General features: G+C 55.2%; 1 protein-coding gene across 1 annotated transcript in view; it reads left to right on the top strand.

Annotated features, from left to right (window-relative positions):
• SKAP1 (src kinase associated phosphoprotein 1) overlaps positions 1–19,501 on the top strand; it is a 159,798-nt gene that overhangs the window by 124,917 nt on the left and 15,380 nt on the right. Inside the window, exons 5-11 of the mRNA XM_075522977.1 lie at positions 3,379–3,459; positions 4,385–4,468; positions 5,975–6,099; positions 6,842–6,905; positions 7,691–7,852; positions 13,541–13,603; positions 14,945–14,947. Of these exons, the coding sequence (XP_075379092.1) occupies positions 3,379–3,459; positions 4,385–4,468; positions 5,975–6,099; positions 6,842–6,905; positions 7,691–7,852; positions 13,541–13,603; positions 14,945–14,947 (582 nt within the window). The remainder of the gene's footprint in view (positions 1–3,378; positions 3,460–4,384; positions 4,469–5,974; positions 6,100–6,841; positions 6,906–7,690; positions 7,853–13,540; positions 13,604–14,944; positions 14,948–19,501) is intronic.

Here is a 19,501-nt window from a genome sequence, read left to right as displayed (position 1 = left end):
GTGCCAGCCCGACGTAGGAGTGAAGATTTTGAGGCTGAGAGCATCCTTCGGCAGCACATGAGGGATGCAAATCACGGTAAAGGTTGAGGTGCAGTAAAGAGGGGAAAGGAAAGAGCTGGTGTCTGCTCCTGCATCCGTGGGTGTGGGTCTCCCACTCCTGAAATGCTACGGCTTCGTATCCTCTGCAAGAAAAGTGGTCTCCAGGATTACGGCGCGGAGCCGTTCCCGCTGCCACCAACGTGCAGCCTTTCTGCAGGAGGCTCCAGGTAGAGCGATGTGGATCGTGGATTGGGAAACTCATCTGCGGGAAAATCCTCGGGGATGAGCAGCGTCCTCGGGAGCCAGGCTTGAGGGGCTGCAGAGGGTGGAGGAGAGGCCACGAGGGGTTTGAGGTGCTGGTGGCACTGGGAGGTGTGTGGGGAAGGTGGGGGGCTCATCGGGGCTCATGGGCACGTGGTGGTGGGGCAGTGCTGCTGGTACCAGCAAAAGGTGCAAAGGGTGGGCTGGGGGAGATGCCAGGGTGGAGGGGACCACTGAGACCATCCAAACACAGCCGCAGCCCTGCCGCGCCGTGCCGGGAGCGACCGGAGAGGGGCCGTGTGTCTGGGAGAGCACGGATGTGTCTCTCTCAGATGAATTTAAGGCCTTTTCTTTCTCTCTTTTTATCAATGGTGAATGGCCATTAGCGGTTGGAACAGATGACCAGGCAACGGGCTGGCTTTTCCATCACTTGGAGTCCTAGAAGATGTGGCGAGCTGTGGTTTACCTGCCAGCTGTGTGGTCCTGGGGCAGAGGCAACTGGCAGAGGCCGTCTGGGCAAATAAACCCTCTGCCCGTAGAAACCAGAGAGCTTTCTGGGGCTGGGCTCCCGCCTAGCCTCTCTGGATCTTCTGGGTGTCCGTTAGGATGGTTTAAAGAAATAAGAAACCCCAGGGACTGTCTTTGTGGGTTAATTTAGCTATTTGCTGCTGGCCAAAGCCATCTGGATTGTTGTTAGGGGCAGGCTGGGGATGTGGGGAGGGACGGGGACACCCCACGTAGCCCCAGCCCCCCGTCTGCAGCCAGGCAGAGCCCGAGCGCCACGTCCCCCGCCCTCACCCACCTCGCACAGATTTAATCTGCCCGGCTCTGCGCTGGGAGAGCTGCATTAGAGAGGCTGCGTGCAACACACAGGTTACAGCTGCCATCTTCGTGTCATATTCTGTAAAACTTAAAATTTCCAGAGCCCCGCGCAATCAAATCAGCCCTCGCAACCCCTCCTTAATTGTATTAGTTTGTCTGAGCAGCCACCGAGTATTTAAGAAGAAGGGGAGTCTCCTTTCGTTCTGATTTTCCTGCTGGGAAACTGAGGCAGGGTGTCTCTTGCAGAGCGGGAGAGATTTGGGCTCCTGATGGTGCTGCAGAGGTGCCCGGCCCCGCGGAGCTGCCAGCCCAGCAGATCCTGGGACCCAGGGCCCCAAATAACCTCAAACATGAGATCTGCTTACGTGGAAAATTGATCTCCAATAGGGCAAAGCACAACTGAGAAGGCAGTAGCTATCCCAGGGGTTCCGCCTGCTTACAGGCAGGTGCCGAGAAATGATGGGCGAAGAGAGAGGATGCGGGGCTGGAAGAGGCTGTTGCTGGCTCCCGTCGCATCCGTGCGGCTTCCCCACTTCGGCTGCTCTTTGTGGCTTTTGAAAGGTCCTTGCACTCCCCTAAATCTCTCTTGGCAACCGAGGAAAGAGCAGAAAGCGCATCCCGAGGAGGACCGGGATGGCCGGACACGTCCCTGCCTTGGCTCAAGCGCCAGCAGCATCCTGCACGCCGGCGATTTCCGCAGCCGGTTTTCTTGGGGGAACGGGGGCAGAGGGAAGCCCCATGCTGATAATGTACTGAAAGTAAATGAAATTAAATAAGCGAAGCAGCACTCGCAGCTCCTGCCTTCCCCCCTGGGTAATTCAATTCAAGCGCTCGCGCTGATGGGATCTCGCCGGGGCTGCCTCTGTCACCCCGCTGGGGCCTGGATCTTAACGTCTAAATAAAAGTTTCACTCAAGCATTTTTTATGCTCCTGCCAGCAGGATCAGCGAGCTGGCGTTGGGCACATTAATGTAATATTCATACTCGCCGGGTCTCCCTGTGCATCCGGCAGCACCGTCCCATTTTCATAATTATAAATGTCCCATAAAATGACATTTAGATTTGCATTAGCAAAAGGGGTCAGGGCTTGGATTTGAGAAGACAATGTGCCTTTTTACAAGGCGGATGCTCGGTGTTGCTAGAGAAAAGCCTGAGCATGTTTGTGCCGGGCAGGTGCTGGAGAGAAATGAGATTTCTCTGTGTGGGAAGGGGCTGCCTGTGTCCTCCAGGCATTGCAGAGGGGCAATCCCACAGCGTCCCGGGCTTCCCCTAATCTGAGTCACCTCGGACAGCTTTGAACAAGCCGAGGATTTGGTCTTTGAAGGATCTGGTTTCCAGCCAACAGAGGAGAGAGATGCAGGGGAGCCTTTCCACCAACCCAAACTTTGCGTGTCTTTGTGTCTGCCATTCGCCCCGAGACCCATTTGCGGAGAATTTATAGCGAGCCCAGAGTTTGCAAACTATAAAACACAAAAATGAAAATAGCCCGTGAACGAGGGAGGTGACAGGGGGGATGGATTGGGCCGAGAGCCGGGTGTTAGCGAGACACGCTAAGAAAACAAGAGACGCTCTTGTGACCTGGGATTCTGGGAAGTTATTCATACTGAAAGGCTGCCAAGGCTGGGCACTGGGGAGGTGATTAGTGGCATTTAGTCATTTTTTATTGTGCTTAGTACAAGTTATGATGGCAGGAGAGGAGCAGAAGAGGAGGTGGAGACCTTCTCAGCAGCAAGCCATGGCCTGGGGACGTCCTGGCCCCGCTGGTTTTGGGGATGAGATGTGGCCGTCACCTCACGCAGCGGGTGCCAGAGCCCCTCCGTGGTCGCAGGGTCCGGCTGCCGGCCCGGGGCGAGGTGCCGTGGTCTGAGTTAGACCAGACATCGGACGAGGGGATCGCGTTTTCCAAGTCGGTAAACCCGACCAGATCCTGCCTGCTGCCAAAGGCTCCCAGGGACCCAGAGAGCCTTGGCTGGGGGGAAAGGGCTGAGCATCAGCCCCCGGAGCGGCACCAGCCTCAGCCCGCTGAGGACGGGTCTGTGTGGGCGCGTGAATTGTGGTCCTGGTTTCCTTGAGGACTTCTGGGAGCCTGCAACCAGGATTGGGAATAGCTGGTGAGACTGCGATAGACCAGGATTTGCACCTTCAGCCACTGGTCCGCCTTCCCAAGCCTTCTGCAGAGAAAGGGGCTGAAAAAGTTGTGCTGAGGTGTTGTACGAATGGGAAATCCCAAGGTCTGGCTTTGCTTTTCTCTCTCTAGGATTGGAGGAGATCCCACTGAAGCCTGTTCAAGACACAGGGAACATTTTGAAGCAAGGGTATCTGGAGAAGAGGTCTCGAGGTAAGGCCTGACAAGTACATCATAAGATAAGGTTTGGGGACGTCACCTCGGAATTACCAAGAATGCAAATTTTCAGATGAAGAACAAACAGGAAAAAAACATCTTTTCTGCAGATTTACCTGTGGGCGCATGCAGAATCTTTCAGGCTTTTCTTAGGCATCATACACACAGGGAGGGCACAGCCTTTATTTATTCTCTTTTGCAGATCATCAAACTGCACAAAGATTAAAACCCAGGAATTGAATTAAGCAGCAGCCCAGTCCTCTAAGGCAAGATGTGCCCTTCTAACGAGCAATACCTAATGAGGATAAAATCCCGGTGAAGACAAGGTAGTCCGTAGCATCACACACATTAGCAAGTTGAGATAAGGACTGTGAGTCAGCCCCAGGTTTATCTTGATTTTACTGACTCTTGTGAAAGCTACAAATTATTTCCTCATCACTCAGATTTTATCTTGATTTATTTACTGTATGACAGGTGGTATGAGGCAAGAACAGCCCCTTTTTCCTCATGGCCATCAGCTGAGCTGTATAACTGGCCCTGTGCATGGTGTAGCTTGCTCCAATTACAGAGTAAAAGACATATGCTTAAACCTCAATTAGGGAGGTTTAACCCAAAGCTGTGTTCCTTCTCAGTTAGCAGGACTAAGGGTCACAGCAGCTCAGCTCAGCTTAGCCCAGCCCAGCCCAGCCCGCCTGGGGAGCTGGGGAAGGCTTGCCGGGGCTCCAGCCTGGTAGGACAGGCTGGCTCTCCCTTACTTGGTTGAGGCTTTGTATCTAAATTTGCTTGCCTGAATTTTGTGCCAGAAATCTGCAGGATTTTGTTGGGGAAAAAATTCTTCTTTCCCCTAAATATTCATCTGAAGCATACAATGGAAGAAGAGAAATTAATATTTCTTACTCTTTTGCTGTCCTTTGCTTTCCAGAGCACAGCTTTTTTGCGTCAGAGTGGCAGAAGCGGTGGTGTGTCCTCAACAGAAGGACCTTTTACTACTACGCCAATGAGAAAAGTAAGTGGTGAGATATCTGCCTCCGGTCCCCAAACTGTGGGTGGTGGCGGAGGGCATGGAGAGGGCTGGAAAAGAGAACGGGAGAGCCCTCGCTGAAGGCCAGGCTAATATCTGACAAGAGAAAAGCATGTACCGTGGGAATGTTGTAATTCCCTATCAAGGCATAACATGCAGGTTCTCCTAGAAAGGTAGATCTCGGCTTGCTTTTGCCTTTTTTTTTTTTTTTTTGCCTCCCCCAAACACCTTTCTAGGTATGCAACAAGAGAAGAGAGACCCAGGAACAGAGCTGTGTGTAAATAAAATGATGTACCAGGTTTTCCATTAGCCATCAGCTGGGCTTCAACCCCCTAAGTGACTGTATATAATCCATGTGTCAGTGTATATAAATATTTTGCGGTCATGCTCCATCAGGTACATGTAAACAGACAGCTAATGTCTCCAACAGAGTTTGGCGTGATTAGATATACGGCCTTCCTCTGTTCCACCCAGCCAGAAACACGGCAGGAAAACGGCTTACAAAATACACACGTACATCCTTGGCTTACAGTGACCAGTCTGTGGCTAGGACGGGATTAAACACCAGTGGGTCGGGGGGATGAAGCTGGGTCTTTGTCCTTCTTCCACATTTTTTTTCCTGAGGATCTTGAGTACTTTTTGTTTCCAAACAAGCTTCCCGACTCCGCTCGCCCTGTCGGGGTACGAGCCGCTGGGGCTTTCCCCGCGAGCTGCTAGCAGAGGTAGGTGTTGAAGCCAAGGGCTGATATTTGGTTGTTGCTGGGGGGGACGAGCAGTTGTCGTCTTCCAAATGGTCTCCAGAAGACAACAGAGTAAAGCAAACCTGTTATCGATGGGCTGAAATCCTTATCTAGGGCTTGACCTCACCCCTGGAAGTTTTTTAAGCGTCTGCAAATCAAAAAAAAGGTTAAGAGCAGTTGCCTGAATCGTACTCCCGCACCTCCTCAAGAAGATTCATAAGGAAATAATGAGCTGGGGTAAATGAAGACGCCTCGGATGACTGCCGTGAAGTTCCCTCTCTCCACCCTGGCTGACACCGGCCGTGCCTGTGCATAGGCAAGATCTGCAGGCCAATTCTCAAAGGCCCCGCTAAGTATTTCTTCCTGTAGACCAGCAAGTTAATTCCTTACCAGCAGAATAATCATTGGTATCCTATTTCCCCAAGCACACAGTGGTCTCTGCTTCATTACGACCGGCTCATCTTATGCAGCCCTCTGACCCTGGCAACCTTTCCCTGGCTGTTCGCAATCTCTTGAGGCTTAAAAGGGCATCCTCTTTACTGTGTCTTTATGAAGATTTTATAATATTCCCTTTGGATTTCCTGGGGGTGGGCGTGCTTATACCGAAGGGTTTTTTCTGACCATTTCCCATTTACAGGCGGGGTACCGTGGTTTCCCTACGTAGCCAACGGACATCCGCACCGCCCAGCACTACTGCGAGCTTGATAAAAAGATGCAAACTCCAGATTTAGCATTTTTTCTCTTCTTCCAGGCAAGCAACCTAAAGGCACCTTCTCCATTGAGCACTATAGTGCCCGGCTGGCTTTCCATCTCCGCAAAGACTCTCGAAAAAGATGCTGTTTCGAGTTAATCTGCCCTGGCAAACGCACCTACGAGGTAGGAACTGGGGGAAGAAATGGACCTTCTGTGCTGGTTTGAGCACTAGGCACACAAGGACGTGTTCCCCGGTCTGGGGTGCAGGCTGGACCCGCAGGGTCAGGGAGGCTGTGGATCCCCAAACCCCCTGCTAAAAGAAACCAAGCAGCGCTGCAGAAGGTGCCGATGCTTCTCCTTCTTGGCGGGTCATCTCAGCACGGACCTTCCCTTGGCACAAGAGTGATCCTGGGCTCTCTTAACACTTGCGGGGCACAAGGATTAAGTGAGACCGTGGGTTAGAAGCAGTAGAGGATTGGGTTTGGAAAGCCCATTTTTAAATAAGCAGTTCAGAGCCAGGTTAAATTTAAAACTTCAATTTGTTGAGCATCCAGGGGGGAGCCTAAAAAGCGGTGTAATGAAAAACCTGGCCCAATCCACAAAGTGTGCATGAGAGCCTTCCTGAGCTCCAGGGAGACTGGGGATGTAGAGTCTTGGTTCAGAGTCAGTATAGTATATTCAGTGGGGATTGTGGTTTTCATCTGAATTATTTTAATGAATTAGGCTTGACAGCCTTCCTCTGGGATAGTCTAGCTTTGTTCCGCTTCTGTTTCCCTGTTTGGAATAGGGAGATAAAGCAGTGAAATGGCTCTCCCAAAGCCACAGGGTAGAGAATGGCAGATCCAGGATCTCCATCCCCTATTCTAGCTGCAAATCTTCTTCCTCTTCCAAGAACCAGCACGATAACAGGTGAACCTCTCTCCAGTTCACAGCCCCAAGCCCAGCAGATGCTGAAGACTGGGTGGATCAGATCCAGTTCCTCCTGAAGGGTGAGTCTGGCCGCTTGGTCCAAGCCAACGTGCCCTGTTTGGGCAGATCCTGGCAGCATCTTCCCACCCAGCGTGGGCTGCTCCCTCCAGCAACGGGTGGGCTTGTGCTCATTGCCAAGACCTTGCTGGGGTCCAGCATCCCCTTTTAGCAAAAAGAGAGGTTCTGGGGCTTTGCTCTTTCGAGCGGGTGGTTAAAAAGAAGTGGTTGTTTGGAGCCCACAGGCATGCGGTTTCAACTTGAGAGCTTTTGGCTGCTTTTAGAGGATGGAGTTGTGTGATCTCTCAAAGGCTGCAAGAGTCGCCCAAGAAAAGGGTGGGAATCGCTCCTCACTGCTGGGGTTGCAGATCTGCTGTTCTCTCCTCGGCTGATGAAGGATGGGGTTTGGCTCCACTGGAGTTGCTCCAGTTTGAGACCAGCAATACTGAGACAGGACCCCAGCCCTGTGTGTGGAAACCTTCTGGAAACCACAGGCAGCTGCCCAGCAGCGGGGTCAGGCTCAGTTCCTTGAGGCACTTGTTGAATTTGGCTTTGTTCTCTGGCATCTGCCATCCTTCCGTGGGCTTTTCCTTTTGTTTTAGCCTATTCTCAGCTTCCATCCCGTTTTCTTTACACCAGGGGCTCATGGGCCAAGCAAGGGGACAGTTCACTCCTTGCAAGGTCCGTAGTGAGCCCGAAGCACAGCGGCGCAGGCTTTGCTACTTGATTCCAACTCACTGAAAGTACCGGCATCCAGCTGGTACTTTGGCTTGCTCTTTCTCACCATGCTTTCGCTTTCTTCTGCCAGACCTGAGCTCCTTCACTATCCCATGCGATGAGGAGGATGAAGAGCTCTACAATGACGTGGACAGTTCTGACTCTGTGAACGCGGCATCCCACAATACTACCCTGAATCAGGAGGAGTCAAATGTTGAGATGGAAGAGGATGACATCTACGAGGTTTTGCCAGGTGAGCAACCTAATAAGCAAGTTAAAACCCGAGCCATCCCCTAGTCATAGCCCTGCAAACATGGCAGGAGACCTTGGCCACACAACGTGTTGATGGGAATGAACATCTAGGACTCTGCTGAGTTGAACGGACCCATAACTCAAAGATTTGACCCTGTTTCTTTGTTCGGACTGGTTGATGGACCACAAGAGCAGACCCTTTCTGTTCTGGTGAGGCAGAGGCTTTGTAAATTCAGGTGAGGCGGCTTTTAGAGGTTATGCTCCATTCAGCTCGGGTAATATTAAGTTTGGTGAGAGTGGAATCTCTGGGCTGTGTTACCTGGAAAATCAGACTTCAGATGATGAAAATGCTCCCTTCTGGGCATACAGTCATGGCTGTAACACAATTACTGGCCTTCCAAGAGATGATAAAATAACCGCATTAAAAACTAGCGCTTGTTCACTAACGGTGCACGAGGTCTGGAGGTAGCAGGGCAGCGGCTGCCGGTTAAAGGAGCCAGAAGCAATCTTCCTGGCACAGAACCAAACAGCCTGCGAGGGTGACACGGTCTGCAACATTTCTTACCGTTATAGCAGAAATCACGGTGTGACATGCCCCAGGGCTTGGTCAATGGGTCACCTGAGCTTTATTCAAACGCATGTGCCGCTCTGCCTCTACGCTGCGCTTGGCATCACCCAGCTCTCCGCACCCCATCCCCGAGAGCGGGGTACCTCGGTGTCTGCGTTCAGAGATGCAAAACAGGTCCTTGTTTCTTCTTATTTATTTCAGAACTTTATATTTGTAGTGATTAAAAAAAAAAAAAAAAAATATATATATATATAAAATGCACCAGAAAGTTTTATGGCGCTCGAGATCTTTGTCTCGTTATTGCTGCCAAAGGAAATCTCTGCTCGGCGCTTTGCAAGTGGCATCCAGACAGCTGCTGGGAGCGGAGCTGGGGCTGCGGGCTGCCTGCCCAACCCTGAGCAAAGCCTCAGCCTCTGTCCATCTCTCCTCTTTCCTTCCTGTCCTCTGTTTACATCCTCAGCTCTTTGGGCGGCAGCTTTCTCTGCCTCCGGGCATACCTACAGCGATCCCTGAGCTCAGCAGGAGCCTCCACGCCGTGGTCCCCGGGCTGGCGCGTGTGAAGTGCTGATGCTCTGTCAGGCCGAGGGCTTTCAGCATCCCTGGCTGCTTTGGCAGCTGTGCCCGACTCCTCGCTGCCTTGCGGCTGCCAACGCCGACTACAGAGCAGATATTAGATGCGAGGTTTGTTCCACATGCGGCTAACGGCGATCCTGCTAGGAGCTTGCGCAGGGTTGATTTAGGGACGGACTCTTCCGTTGCCCCCGCTCCGGGATGTAGTGTCTTGAAAGAGCTGCAGCCGACCCTGCCAGCCAGGTTCGCCCTCGGTCCCCACGGATGTTGCGCTCCTGCTCCCACGCACAGGTCGGTGCCCTGGTGCTGGAGCTGCAGGGCATCGTGGTGGAGGAGGGAACATCCCAGCCAAAGCCTTCCTTTAATTACAGGCTTTTACTGGGCTCTCTACCCTGCCCATTCCAGCTTCTTAAAAGCTTGCTAAGAGGTTCCTGAGGTAGCCCAAAGGGTTGCGTCTCGGGCTGCTAGCCAGCCCAAACCTCGCAAACGCCAAGGCTGAAGCCCCTTGCTTTAGCGGGGCTTTCGCGGTAGCCTTTAGCCCCAACGCGTGGGCATCCCGGGGGCTTTGCCGCTACGCGGGGGCTGCTGTCCCTGGGGTTCGGCCAAGCCTCCGGCACCACGGCTGCGCGGAGCCGAGGCGCGGGCAGGAGCTGCGGGACAGCTACCTCTGCCCTCCAGCCATCAAGCATCCTGCCTGCCGCCCGCGGCTGGAATCGCGCCGACGCGCAGGGACGCAGCTCGGACACCGCGCAGGACGCTCCAGCGGGAAGCAAAGCCACAGCTCTCCCGTCTGGGCAAGTTTCTCACCCCCTGCACGCCCCAATTCCGTGCCTGGTTGAAGGGAGGTGGTGGTGGTGGCACGTTGCTGTAGAGGCGGATGGCCAGCGTGCGAGCGGTGAGGAATCAGTTGGAGGGCGCAGGGGCAGGTAGGAGAGGTCTGCTCTGCCCCGAACTTGTGTCCCTCCCGGCCCTTCGCACCCCTGGGACCCCCCAGCGAGCGCAGGGAAAGTCCCCGTCCAAGCTGGGGTCTCCTCTGGGCCCAGGTTCCTCCCTCGTGTCCCGAGTGAAAATAGAGAGAGAAAGAGGGAGAGGGGAAAAAAGAAAGGGGGGAGAGATGAAGAGATAATTTCCTCAGCAAGTCATCGTTGTTAATGAAGTTTTACAAAAACAGATACAACCAAGGAAAAATAAAATTTCACAGGTGATAAATTTTTCCAATTTCCCTGGCAGAATTCGATAGGATTGTTAAATTAAGAGTGAAGGTGTCTGTTAGGAAGCAACGAGCAGTGATGGGTAATTTTATAGAGTGGAAAATTGAATCAAATTGCTACATTAAAACACAGCTCCTCTGAGAATCTGCCCAACGCCCAGGCTGCTCCGGTGCAGCGGTGGGGTGCACAGCCCACCCGCTCCTGGGCCGTGCCTGGGGCTGGGGGCTGCTGTGGGGCTCCGGACCCCGGGTGGGGGTGCCCAGGGCTGCCCACGGGCACGTAAAGGCATTTTCCCGAGGGTGGTGTGGCTGATGCTGTGATGCTCTGCACAGGGAGGTGACATAGGGGGAAGCAGCACAGCCCCCAGGAGATGCATTTTTCAGCATTTCCCTCTGATTCATCACTATAAAATCCGGATATCGGCTGAGATCAAACACCCAGGCCCCGGGAAGGCAGAGCATCGCTTCCAGACTTGACTGGGAAAAGCACCTGGCCGCAACAGGCTGCGGGGTGGAGGGGAGCTCGTCGCGTCCCCGTGGGTCCCCTTCATGAATCGCGCAGCTCCAAATCTGCCGGGACCGTGCCCGGGGCCAGCGTGTGCCGCGGCGCGAGCCACGGTGCAGGCAGGGCTGGGCGGCACCCCGGGATCAGCGCCTTCGCTGAGGCCGTCCCAGGGTGTCTGCACCCACGCTGCGGGCAGGGAGAGGCTGCGGGTGGCCCCGCTGCGGCGTCGCAGGAGAAGATGGGGTGCAGGAGGGCGAGCGGAGCTGGCTGCTGTCGGCCGAGGGGAAGCCGTGCCAGCCGGCTGCCTCCCCGCCGTGTTTTCCTGAGAAAAATCCCATGCGGGTTTCCTCCCTTCCTTCCGCAAAGGCTCTGTCCATCGCGGCCCTCGCAGCACGTCCGCCTCGAAGCGCTCGCTGCAGGGCAGCCAGCCCTGAGCGCGCCGGGCAGAGCAGGGACCGGGGTTTTCCTCCAAGCACCTTTTGCAAAAGGCACGGGAGTGAGTGGTCAGCAGGGCAGGGGCTTTCTAAAGAAAGGGAAACTGAGGCACAGAGGACTGAGACACGGGAGAGCACCTTGTCCAAGCCGTGGAGCTGTCAGCTGCCTAGCTGATGTCTCAGGCGGGCGATGCAAGCAGAGAGGGGGTCTGGGGCTTTGATTCCTGGTTAGAACATGCCTCATTTCATCAAATACGGAGTTAAATGGCCCGAGGTGGGTCAAGGGGAGGGGGCTGCTCTGGAAAGCCTCCCCAGCCCCTGCCTGGCAGCCTTGCGTGGCTCCCGGAGAGCGAGGGTGTGGGGGAGCAGCAGGTCTCTATGGGGCGAGGGGTCAGGACCCCCAGAGCCGCCTGAGCTCGTTAGGGGCTGTAAATGTGACTCCCCATTAGCTGTGCCAGCAAGGGGGACCAGCTCTGCAATCGGGGGAGGGGGGGGGGGGCTCCCAGGAAAGTGAGGAGGAAGCAGGACAGGTATATCTCCCCAGGATCATCGGGGCACCCACGACTGCCCAGCACCGCATCCAGGCGGGAGCCGGCAGTGCCGGTGCCCTCCGTGCACACGATTCACGCAGCTCTGCTCATCTTGGAAAGCCAGCGGCAGCGTTTCCTCCGTGGCACGTGTTTTCCTGTGCCGGCACCGGCTGAGGCTTCCCAAGGAGCGCGTGTGCGTGTTGGGAGGTGCGAGAAAGGCTCTGGAAAAAGGTTTCCCGAGGACAGCCTGGCTCGGGGATGGAAGCAGTGCCCGCGGCGGGCAGGCTAAGGTGCGAGCCGGAGGGGTGTGCACGGCACGGGTAGGATGTGGGGGTGGCCGCGGGGAGCCCCCGGGTGCAGGTATCATCCACAGCGGAGGGGGGGGAAGGATGCTGCCCTGCTTTGGAGGATGGCTCTGGGGTTTTCGTGACACGCGGGCACGGGAGATGGTTTGAGTGCCCTCCATCCCGTGCCAAGATTTGGTGCCGTTGGTTAAAGTATAAAGGAATCCAGACGCGAGGGTTTGGGGCGCGTGCGTGGGAACGATGGGGGGAGAGTGCTGTTACAAATACATTTATGTTCTCTTTTACAAATGCAAAGAGCAGGCAAAAGCCAGTTTCAATAATTTATTTTAAAATCAATGCTAATGAGGTTCTGTCTCGTCAGCGGCCGAGTTTTACAATAAAGTCTGATTTATTTAGAAAAGATCTTTGGTGCAGCTTCCCGTCTAATGGGGGAGCGGTTGCAGTGACCCTCCAACTTGGGATGCGATTTGTAATTGGCAGCGGAGGTCTGACCTGGTTTGCATTGATCAGTGCCGAGTGGGAGAGACGGCTGGGGCTGCGGCCGCGGCCTCGGAAAGCGCCCAGCAGCAGCAGCACGTCGCTGCCTTGCCATCGGGTGCCGTGGCATCAGCAGAAGACCCCAGCTTGGTTTCTGTTGCCTCTGCCTGAAGGTGACAGCAAAGTCGTGTCCCCTGAGATGCAACAGGGACACCTCTTGTGCGCCGGGCTGGCCGTGCCAGGGCTGGCCCCCGCTCCCCGGGAGCCCTTTGCCAGCAGCAGCGCAAGAGGTGCAGATGAGCAATTTGCCTGAGCGTTGGCTTTCTGAAACGTTGCAGAACTGAGTTTTATTTATATTATTTTATGAGGTGGCTTCTAGTCTTTACGGTTGCGGAAGGAAGCCTGGGCTGGGACGGCGGCTAATGTGGGTGCTGCGCACCCAACGCACCCCAGCAGCCAGAGCAGCTCAGGCTGGATGGGATTGTACCAGGTTTGCTGTTAAATAATCTTATTTAAACTTATTTGTGTATAGATCCTCGCTCCTGTCAGTCACTAGCCATCTTCGCAGGGCTTCCCCGTGACCTCCAGCCCCTCTGCCCTTAACCTTTTCCATGGTATCATTTCTCATTATTTTCTTGCGTCCTCTTTCTCCATCCTCCGTAGCCATGCCAGTCTGCCTGCCCTCCGCTGCCTGGGGTCTTCTTTCTCCTCCTTAATTTCTGCTTCTGTCCCCCATCCTTCCTCGCGTTTCTGTCCTGGCATTTCTCCTCGGCGTCTCGTTTTCTCTGGGCCGCGAGTCCCGCACAGGAAGCAGCTCTTCCTATAGGGCATTCGGCAAAGTGCTGCCTAAATTTATGAGCCTATAATAAGTGATTTGTTTTTACCAGCGTTAACAACAATTCATATTTTTATGCAACACGTTTTAAAATATTATCTGCGACTTCCTCCCTTCCACTCTTCACAATTAAGCCGGGAATTTATTATTCTGACAGTCGGATCTCGCAGCCCTCTGCCTGCCTGGGGGTTTGGTGCAGCGGTAACGCTCACAGCCCTTCCCCTGACGTCTCGGCTCTGTTTCCCCCCCCCCCAGATGAGGAGCTGGAGCCCCCCTTCCCGGAGGACAGCGAGGATGCCGGGAGCAGAGAGAGAAGCGGTAAGAGCCCACCCTACGTTGGCCAACCCAAAGGACCTTCAGGTCATGGTTGGGGGGGGTCTGAGTCCGGCTGCCTTTAAGCGTCCTGGGGTGTGGGTGGGGATGGAGGGGTGTGTGGAGGATGGGAGGGTCCCCAAGAGCAGACTGATGGGTGACAGAGCAGACTGCAACTGGTGGAGTTCAGACAACTCGAGCTTGGGGAGCTCTCCCCATCTTTTCCGTGCTACGGGCATGGGCGATGCCTCTCCTTCTTGGACAGGCACCCCGTGGGAGGTGGCCTTAGTCGGCTCTCCACGGAGGAGACCCGACATCCATCCCCTCTCCTGCCTGATGAGATCCGTGTGCTGATGGGTCTCCCGTGGAGGCACACCCGTCCCTGTCCCTCATCCCGTTCGGGACCGCGGAGGGGGAGCCAGCCCTCCTGGTGCATCCCGAGGGGCCGGGGAAAGGAGCTGGGGTAGAAACAGCCTGGAGAGAGGGCAGGAAGCGAGTCGTGGCCCAGAGGAAGCCACCGCAGGGAGGGATCTCAGCCCGGGAAGCCGGAAGGACGCACACCACCGCCCCAGGAACCAGTGCCGCCCGCCCGGAACTGGCAGCCCGAGCGCCTGCCATGATCACCAGGGTCCCCACCCCTGCTTTTTCCTTAAGGACCCGCACCGTGGGACGGGAGCGGAAGATCTGTTTCCTCCCCGGTCCCACCTGCTTCGCTTTCCATTGCCGCTTCCGCCCCAGCGCAGGAAAACAGCGCTTGTGTCTGAGCGGCCGGGGCTGGACTGGCTGGGGGCTTCCTGCCACCCCGCTCGCTCCTCGCCGCGTGGGAAAACACGTCCTCCTGGCAAAGCCCGGCTCGGGAGGGCTTCCCGCGCCGTCCTCCTGCTCTGGAGCTCGGAGAGGACGGTCTCGCCCCGGTGACGCCAGGCTCGCAGGGCGCCCGTCCGGCTGGGGACCCGCAGCAGGCATCCCGCTTGTGGGGTGATGGAGGCTGGAGAGGTTCGGTGTTGGCCGCTGTGGATGGTGGGCTAAACCGGGTCACGCATGCTTGTGCTCCCCTGAACGCACGAGCGCCCCAAGCATTGCTCCGCTGGTTTACCTTTCCCAGCGGTCCGACAGCCCCCCGTGCCCAGCTGCCTGGTGTTTCTGGAAAGCCCGATCCGACACCCAACAAGCCCTTTGGCCAACACCAACCCCCCTTGGATGTTTCCTGAGCGGTTGTCCCCAGCCCAGGAGGGCACTCAGGCCCGTTGCTACCAAAATCTTGGTAGCACAGACAGGGTTGAGTCCCAGCTGCTCGCAGGGACGGGAGCAAGTCGGCGTTTCTCCGCTTCTCGTGGTTTTGCGGAGCTTGTTTCCCACCACCCGGCGCGATGACTTATTTGGCCGCTGGAGCGTGTGGCAGCCGCAGCCGGTACCAGCACCCAGAGCTCGGAAAAAACGACGTCCCGAGCTTTATAAACCGTACCGCGGTCGTAAAGCGGGACCGCGCGCTTTTCCTGGAGGCTCCTCGACGCAGGGTAAGGAGAGCAGAAGGTGATGGGATGTGCGCGCGCGCACACGCACACGCACACGCACACACACACACGTGTTTTTCTTTGCCTTTCACAACTGCCCCCGGCATTTAAACATCCGAAGGACCAGGTGGCAGAAAAGCAGCTCCCCCGTGGGTTTTCCAGCTGGAGGTGGGGGTCAGCGGGGTGCAGAGCGCAGCTCCACGGCAGGCTGGTGCCGGAGGTGATGATGAACCCGCACCCCAAGACCACCCCCGGCATTTTGGCTCTCGCTTGTCACAACCCTGCCAGCCATTTAAACACCCTGCTCGTACTCATTAGCATCTGCCTGGCGGTTGTAATTGTTGTTAATCGTTAGAACCGGTTTAGTTATTAGCGTTGTCATGATTGCTTTAAGTCCTGTGTCTGTTTTTACACGAAATTATTGTATTAGACTCTCGCTTCTGAAGCGCTGGGCTGCGTTTCAAGAGGGAAAGGTTATCGCGGCGCCGGGAACCCCAGCCCTCGTGCCTTTGGCCTTGGTAATTCGTGCTTCTGTCCAACTGGACCAAGGGCGAGAAAGAGATGACAGGAGTCCTTGAGCAGAGGGCCGGGCCGCAGGGAGGGAGGGAAGGGGCTCGCTCTTAATTACATCACGCGGCCAAAGTGCTAAATGAGCATTTGGCTAATGGAAAACTATTGTTTCTCATTTCGAAGAACCGCAAGGATGCCGCGATGCTGGAGCAGCACGGCAAATCCAGCTGAGAGCTTCGGGCTGCTCCTGCCAAGACACCCATTTGCTCCGCTCAAGGCTGCTTAATCCCTGCCTTCTGCGCCGGACGGGCTTCGGGGCCGTCGCTGCAGTGCGAGCTTACCAGTCGCATACAAACAGAGCAAAATTCCTCTACTTCGAAAACAAAAAAAGCCTCGCAGCCGGCCTCCTGTCACGGTCCCCTGCGCTTAGCCTGGCAGGAGGTTTCACCTAGCGTGAGCGCAGCGGTGAAAAGCCCTGAGCTGCGGACGGTTGTCATTAGGTTTCAGCATCAACAGGCTTCTGAAGCGACACGCCCGAAGCAAAGGGGTTGGGGCGGATCGTGCCTCTCCTACAGCCCCTGCTCGGGGCTGCTCAGGCTGCAGAAGAAAATGATGCAGTTGTCACATTTGGCTGGTTTTCTTAATGACCCCCAAGGCCCATAAACACGGGAGCAGGCTCTCGTCCCACTTACATCAGTGTAAATCAGTCGCGCGGCAATCACGGCTCTGCCCTCGACGCAGATTTAAATGTCTAGACGGGGCATTGGGGCTTTTTAAACAGAACCTCTTTTCTGTCCAAGCGAGCAGAATTAATGCAGGGTAGCGCAGGAGTCCCGGGACGGTTTGGCTGGATCCGACCCACGTCCCAGCCAGCCTGGAGCTGGCGGGACAGGAGGACGGTGGACACCCACCATCCCTTGCAGGGTGGCCGCAGGGTGACATTCTCCCTTGCCTGACCTTATCTTGAAGTGCTAAAATGGAAGCCGGGATCCCTTTTCTGCAAAGGGTCTTAATTTTAACAAGATATTCTTGATAGCCGGCACGAACGTCGTTGCCACTTTTGAAGCTGCGGCTGGGAATGAAGCGCAGAGCCCGACCGCGCTTTCGTCGCCAGGCGTCTTCCTCATCTGATGCATTTAATTCTGACCTTTGAAGGCAGGGTTGGAGGGAGGGGTGAGACCTTCCATCCCACCAGCTGACGTAGTTGGAAAAAATACGCAAACTTTTAGGAGCACAAACCTTCCCGTGGGCTGGAAAATTTTCTCCCTTTGTACTCGCAGAGTATCGTGTCCAGGCTCGTGCGCGCGGCTTCTGCAAAGTCTCTGTTTTACCAACGGCTTCTCCTTTCTCCGCTCCTTGATGGGGTGGCCAGATGCCTCCAAGCTCCTCTTGTTCCTTTGATAAGCAGGAAGGAGCAGATGCGGGATAGGGAGGCACCTCCCCAGCGTTCCCGGTAAACGGGGGACAAGCGAGACGAGGCCGACTCCAGCCGTCCCTGTCCCGGGGGAGCTCTGGGGCGAGAACGGGCACTTTTGGCTCTGGAAACATCTTGTAAGAAGATGTATTTTCCATCTCAACCCAAACCCCCTTCCCCTCCCAACACATTAGTGTCACAGAGCAGAACTCCGGCGAGGAGCAGAGGCTGATGCGGGGCATCTCTTTTATGTTTAATATTTAAATCTCTTTGCCAGCACGTTAATGATGATGCTCCGTAGAATTATTGGTATTTTTGTTTTTTTCGAAAGCGGCCTTTCCCCAGCCTCGTCTCACGGGGGACACCAGCAGCTCGCGGCAAAGCGCCGTCTCCCCGTACCGGATTATTCCCTGCATCGCCATGTTGTCCTCACGCCCTCCCGTAACGACCTTTTGTCTTAATTACACAATTTGCTGGCTCCTACCAAAGCTGCTGCTTGCTTCGTCCTCCTGCTCAGCACCCGCACGCCCTGATATTTCCTCTGCCTCCAGTTCATAACCTCTGGTTCCTGCGCTTAGCACAAGCTTAAATAACTCAGCAGCTCCTACTCCTTCTATTCCCTTCACAATCTTTTCCTCGCCACTGTGTGCTCCCCCTTTAATACTTTCCAAAGGATGCAGACCTACTTTTTTTTTTTTCCCAGCCTTTCTATTTAAGTTCCCCAAGTCCCTGAGTCATTCCGGTTCCTCCCTGCTGTGCCATTATCCATCTCTGTAATGTCCTTTTTCATATTTAGGTGATCAAATCTGGGCACAGTACTCCAGATGCACCCTTATCGCTCGGTCCCTTATACCATATTAGAAACATTTCCTCCAACATGTGCTCGCTATTTGCTATTTATGCTTTCTGGGCTTGGTTCAGCCACGTGGCAGAGCAGCACGGATCGGTGGTACAGCTCCGGTGCTTGGATCCCCCCCCCCCCCCTGCAGAATGTGGTTTTACTGGGTTTAATTGTCCATGGGGGTCACGTCGTGGAGATGTCCGTGTCGTGACATCTGGATTCACCCCCACTTTGGTGCTGGGCCGTCAGAGCAGTCTCCTGCCTGAAGCCCGTGGTCCGGGAGGGTGTTTTAACAGTCGTCTCGTGGGCTTGAAAAGTGGGAATCTGGGGGGGTTTGAGTGGTTTTTTGATGCTGTGAGGGATCTGTTGGATGCGCTGGCACAAGTCACTTCCCCAGTTTGCAAACTGGGCAGAGCAGGGTCTCCTCCGGTCGTGGGGCTCTGCAGGACCTTGGCATCAGGCTCGGCTGGTCCCACCGCGAGGCGGGATGCTTTCTGCCCCCGCCGTGGGGACCCACCTTTCGTGGTGACTCTGGTCTCCGGGCCCGTTTCTGGGGTGGGAAATGCCATTCGGAGATGGCAAAGATGGAAATGTTTCATTCTGGAAATGCTGCTGTGGCCTTTTCCGGAAAACCCAAGAGCACATTTAAGCCCAGGGCAGTCCCCAGCCTTGGCACGGTTCGCCAACCAGCCCAAACCCACGGCTTTCAGCAAACAGATCATTTGCCTCCCAATTAAAAAAAAAAAAAGGGGGGGGGGGGAAATAGAGTTTGCTGGCTCAGGTTCCCTTCCCTTTCTGCAGCAGACTGTGATCACAGGCATCAAGCAAAGGCTCTGCCTTCCCAAACTCACAGCTCGATGGGAAGATCGAGATTTTAGGACGAGAGGAAATGGCCTCAAGTTGCACCAGGGGAGGTTTAGACTGGATATTGGGAAATTTTACTTCACTGAAAGGGTTGTCCAGCACTGGAACAGGCTGCCCAGGGAAGTGGTGGAGTCCCCATCCCTGGAGGTATTTAAAGGACGTTTGGATGAGGTGCTGAGGGACATGGTGTAGTGGTGGGCTTGGCAGTGTTGGGTTTACGGTTGGACTCGATGATCTTAAAGGTCTTTTCCAACCTGTACGATTCTGTGATTCTGTGATGGAGACCTGAGCTATCGGGTTGTATCATGCCATAGAAGGTTCAGGACCTTCTCTGACCTCCCAGGAATGGGGGGTGAAGGCAGATATTTGCTCCCTGCTCTCCTCCCATCCCTGGTCCTGCTCCGGGCGCTCCCGGTCAAGCAGTCGGTGCTGTTTTCTTGCTGAGTGGGCCCTGCTCCATCGACTGCAATCCCCTGCTTGGCTTCTTTAATTAATAAATAAACTTGGCTATCGCCTTCCCCAGCGGTATGCTCCCAGAGGCCCTGTGCAAATACCCATGTTAATTAAGAATATTCCTCTTCCGTGGCCTCTGGCACGGCTGTCACCGTGGTGGGGACGCTGCCCGGCAGAGCTGGCGCTGGTGCCTCGTGTCCCCTCTTGACCAGCTTTACGGTTGTCCACCTCGGGGACAGCTTGGTTTGAGCCTGAGGAGGAGACGAGGGACTTGGGAGAGGAGGGAGGCATCTTCGGTTCCCTTTGTG

This window comes from Mycteria americana, chromosome 22 (genome assembly GCF_035582795.1).
Source record: "Mycteria americana isolate JAX WOST 10 ecotype Jacksonville Zoo and Gardens chromosome 22, USCA_MyAme_1.0, whole genome shotgun sequence".
Taxonomy (NCBI): domain Eukaryota; kingdom Metazoa; phylum Chordata; class Aves; order Ciconiiformes; family Ciconiidae; genus Mycteria; species Mycteria americana.
The sequence above is the reverse complement of the archived record's forward strand: the minus strand, read 5'-3'. Positions and strand labels throughout refer to the sequence as shown.